The sequence below is a fragment of the Orycteropus afer genome, unplaced genomic scaffold, assembly GCF_000298275.1.
Source record: "Orycteropus afer afer isolate SDZICR_OR568_19922 unplaced genomic scaffold, OryAfe1.0 scaffold00362, whole genome shotgun sequence".
Lineage (NCBI taxonomy): Eukaryota > Metazoa > Chordata > Mammalia > Tubulidentata > Orycteropodidae > Orycteropus > Orycteropus afer.
Window position 1 is genome coordinate 3,144,925 of NW_006921949.1, and position 4,099 is coordinate 3,149,023.

General features: G+C 32.6%; 1 protein-coding gene across 1 annotated transcript in view; it reads left to right on the top strand.

Annotated features, from left to right (window-relative positions):
• Positions 1 to 4,099, top strand: part of ERBIN (erbb2 interacting protein) — a 122,426-nt gene that overhangs the window by 31,965 nt on the left and 86,362 nt on the right. Inside the window, exon 3 of the mRNA XM_042782537.1 lies at positions 2,140 to 2,218. Coding sequence (XP_042638471.1) covers positions 2,140 to 2,218 — 79 coding nt within the window. The remainder of the gene's footprint in view (positions 1 to 2,139; positions 2,219 to 4,099) is intronic.

Consider the following 4,099-nt stretch of genomic DNA (forward strand, 5'->3'; position numbering starts at 1 on the left):
AAAGTATATGTGAACTGCTGTATGAAAAGTGAATTTACTCTGTAAATCTTCACCCAAATCCTAATAAAAAAAAAAAAAAATTTCATCTTCAAAAAAGGTACTTTTTAAAGCAAACTTTTTCTTCTATTTATTTATTAGCCTTTTATTTTGAAATAATTTACAGCTGAAAAAAAAACCAGTATACCCATCTCTCACTTCTGCGAGATAATCTGTAGACTTTATTCAGAACTTGTCAGTTTTCCCTCTAATGGCCTTTTTTCTTATCCAGGATCTAGGATCACATTTCATTTAGTTGTCACATTTCTTGGGTCCCCTCTAATCTGGACAGTTCTTCGGTCTTTCTTTGTCTTATTTGACCTTGACATTTTTGAAGAGTTGTAAGTATTCAGTAGAATTTTCCCTTAACTAATGCTTGCTTATGATTACATTGAAAGACACTGTGATGGTATAAGTAGGTAAGATATTAGGCTCCTAAACTGACAGTTGGCAGTTCAAATCAAGCAGCTGGTCTGCAGGAGGAAAATGAGGCAATCTACTTTCATAAAGATTTACAGTCTTGGAAACCCAGTGGACGTTGCTTTGAGTCAGAATTGACTTGATGACGGTGGGTTTGGTTTGCTTTGGGTTTTATTATTACATTAAAACGTGTGTATGGAGCAAGAGTACCATAGAAGTGATGCTGCATCACTTCTCAGTGTATCCCATATTAGGTGCCACATGATGATGATGTTAACTGATGATGCTCAGTTTGTAGCAGCTTGATAATACAGAAAGCCTGTCAGATTTCTTCATGATAAAGCTATTGTTTTTCCTTTCACAATTAATAACTATCTTGTGGGGCAAAAAGTATGAGGCTATATAAATATCTTGTTCTTAACATGCTTTTACATGCTAGCTCTAGCATTCATTGATGTGTTTTAACTGAGACAGACACTCATTATAGTGGTATTTACCAGTTGGTAATTTTATGTCAGTTATTTTTCATCATCTGCAATTCTATACTTGGCATTGTGGTAAACTTCCTATTTAGAATCATAGAATAATGACATTTCAAAGAACTGCATGAGAACACTTTTGGATAATCATGTCATATTAGAGTTAGAATAGGTCTCATAAAATATATTGAAAAACTTTCATTTTTTGAAATTTTTTTAAAAAGTAACACTGCATTCATTTCATCTAGATTAGAACATGGCTACTTAAAGATGGTATGTGAACTGGTACTAGCTCACAAATTTCTTCTTATTTTTTTGCTAAGTTCAGAAAATAAGTGCTTAGCAAGTGTACAGTTTTATATTGTCAAAACATTTATGGTATTTTACAAAAGTACTAATCCCCAACAGATTGGAAATTTAAAAATTTTATCCTTTACCTCTGACAGTTTGACAAATACTGGTCTTAGAAATGAATTCAAAAGCTGAGGTGTCTAAAAGAACTGTTGAATTTACCTATCATGATGGTAGGTAGTCATATGTTCTTCTACGTTCCTAAAGACTTACCTTTACGGTGACCAGGCCACTGGGTTGTGTGAAGGAAGAAGGTTGAGGAAAGGACAAGTAAATAAAGATGAGAAAAATAGGAAGATAGATAAAAGAAAGAGAAAATGTTCCATTATTTTTGTGGTAGACAAGACTGCTCTCAGCAGTTACTTTAGATTTCATTCACTGAGATATCTAATGGAGATTTTTCACTTAACTCTATTTTAAGATTTGCTTTAATCCTAGTTGATACTGTATATGAGCCAACCCAATCTGTAGACTAGCATTCAAAAAGTAGTGCTTCTCTTTATGTGAGAGAGACGTAAAGAATGTTAAATGGGGTGGTTTTTTTGTGTTTTGTTTTTTTGCATTTCATGTCCTTAACATTGTTATATAGAGAAGGCACTAATTTTTAGAAATGTTAAGAGAAGGAAATGAAGGTAAAGCTATTCAAGGTAGTTAGCAGTTATAGTGGCAGATGAAGAAAAGATGAAAAAGAGATTGGTGGGGATGTGCTTCTGTTTGATTCACAGGGATGTTGATGTATATTTGCTGCTTAGTTGATAATTACTTTTAAATCTGCAAAGTATACATTAATAGTAATAGTAGTAATGATATTAATTATTATGACTTGTGATTTTGATGATTGTTCATTTTCTAGGAATACAAGAGTTTCCAGAAAACATAAAAAATTGTAAAGTTTTGACAGTTGTGGAGGCCAGTGTCAACCCTATTTCCAAGTAAGTGCTCTGCATTATAAATTAACTTTTCTGAATAGAACAACTATGAACCGCTAATAAAATAATACTGTACATATTTTAATGAACAATTTGTATTAACTTCAATCCATAAAAATGCCAGATTTAAAGTAAAAAAATTAAAATTTAAAATAATTTTTTAAACCCTTACTTAGAAATGTATACATTAAGATTTAAACAGATGGTGTGTTTTGCTCCTGATTTCACAGATAATTAAAATCAGAAATAAGACTAGACTCCAGGTCTTCTTGTTCTATGTCATTTTTGTACAATATAAAAAGGTCTTTGTCTATAATTCAGATGTGTGGCCCACTCAGCCTTCTGAAAATTATTTTAAAAACTGCAAGGTCAAGAATGCAAGGAAAAAGAAAAACCAAGTGAAGTTGTATGTGTTCATTTATGATGGTAATGTCTAGAAATAAAGCTATGATGGTTGTTAAAGTTTTTGACAATGAAGTGCTGAAGAGAAATATGAATAGAATAAAGCATAACATAGAATATACCTAAGTTGAGAGTTGAAATCATCCTCTGCTATATATTTTTTTAAATAAATTTTATTGAAATATAATTTATGTACAGTGAAATACATATAACTGAAGTGACATGGGTCAATACATTTTTTTTTTTTTTTTGCAGTGTTCCTTCCTCTCCTCCCCTCCCTTCCCCTCCACTCCCCTCCCACCCTGGTAACTAACAGTTATCATCCATATACAAACCTTTCCTTGACTTTTTACAATAATGAATTAATACTGTATTTGTCTTTCTGTGATCGACTTATTTTACTCAGCATAATGTCCTCCAAATTCATCCATACTATGTGGTGTTTTGCAGATTCTACATGATTCTTTAGTGTTGCATAGTATTCCATTGTGTGTATGTACCATAGTTTAGTTATCCATTCTTCTGTTGATGGGCACGTAGATTGTTTCCATCTTTTTTGCTATTATAAATAGTGCTGTGATGAACATAAGTGTGCATATATCTGTTCTTGTCCTGGCTCTCACTTTTTTAGGATATATACCTAGTAACGGGATTGCTGGGTCAAATGGCATTTCTAATTCCAACTTTTTAAAGGAATTGCCATACGGCTTTGCACAGTGGTTATATCATTTTAGTGTCACCAGCAGTGCATGAAAGTCCCCATCTCTCCACATCCTCACCAGCATTTATTTTCTGTCTTGTTGAACTTTGTCATTAGTGCTGGGGTGAGATGGTATCTCATTGTTGTTTTGATTTGTATCTCTCTGATGGCTAATGATCATGAGCATTTCTTCATATGTTTGCTGGCTGCCTGAATATCCTCTTTGATGAAGTGTCTATTCATGTCTTCTGCCCATTTTTAAATTGGATAGTTAATCTTTTTGTTGTTCAGGTGTTGGAGTTTTCTATAAATTTTTGAGATAAGTCCTTTGTCAGATATGTCATTGCCAAATATTTTTTCCCAATCTGTAGGTTCTCATTTTTACTCTTTTAGCAGTGTAATTATTGACAGATGTGAATTTGTTGCTGTCATTTTGTTATGTGCTTTTTTGTGGTATTGCTGATTTCTTTGTTCCATATTATTTTCTGTGCTGAGCTCATTTTGTTTATGAATTGTATTTTCACTTCCTTCTTTACTATTTTTTCAGGATTTGTGCAGGTCCTCTTTTTTATTTTAATGTGAAAGTTTATAATTTTTCTTTGAGGTTACCCTATGACTTACAGTTTTCTTCCCAAATTTACAACAGTCTGCTCTATCTTATAGTCTTGACTTCCCTACCATTTAGAAGTTCTGTAGCTGTACATTTTTTTCCCTATTTTTGGTTTGTAGTTGTCCTCATTTGCCAATCAGTGTCTCTGGTTCCCTATTTACAATCTTGTAAG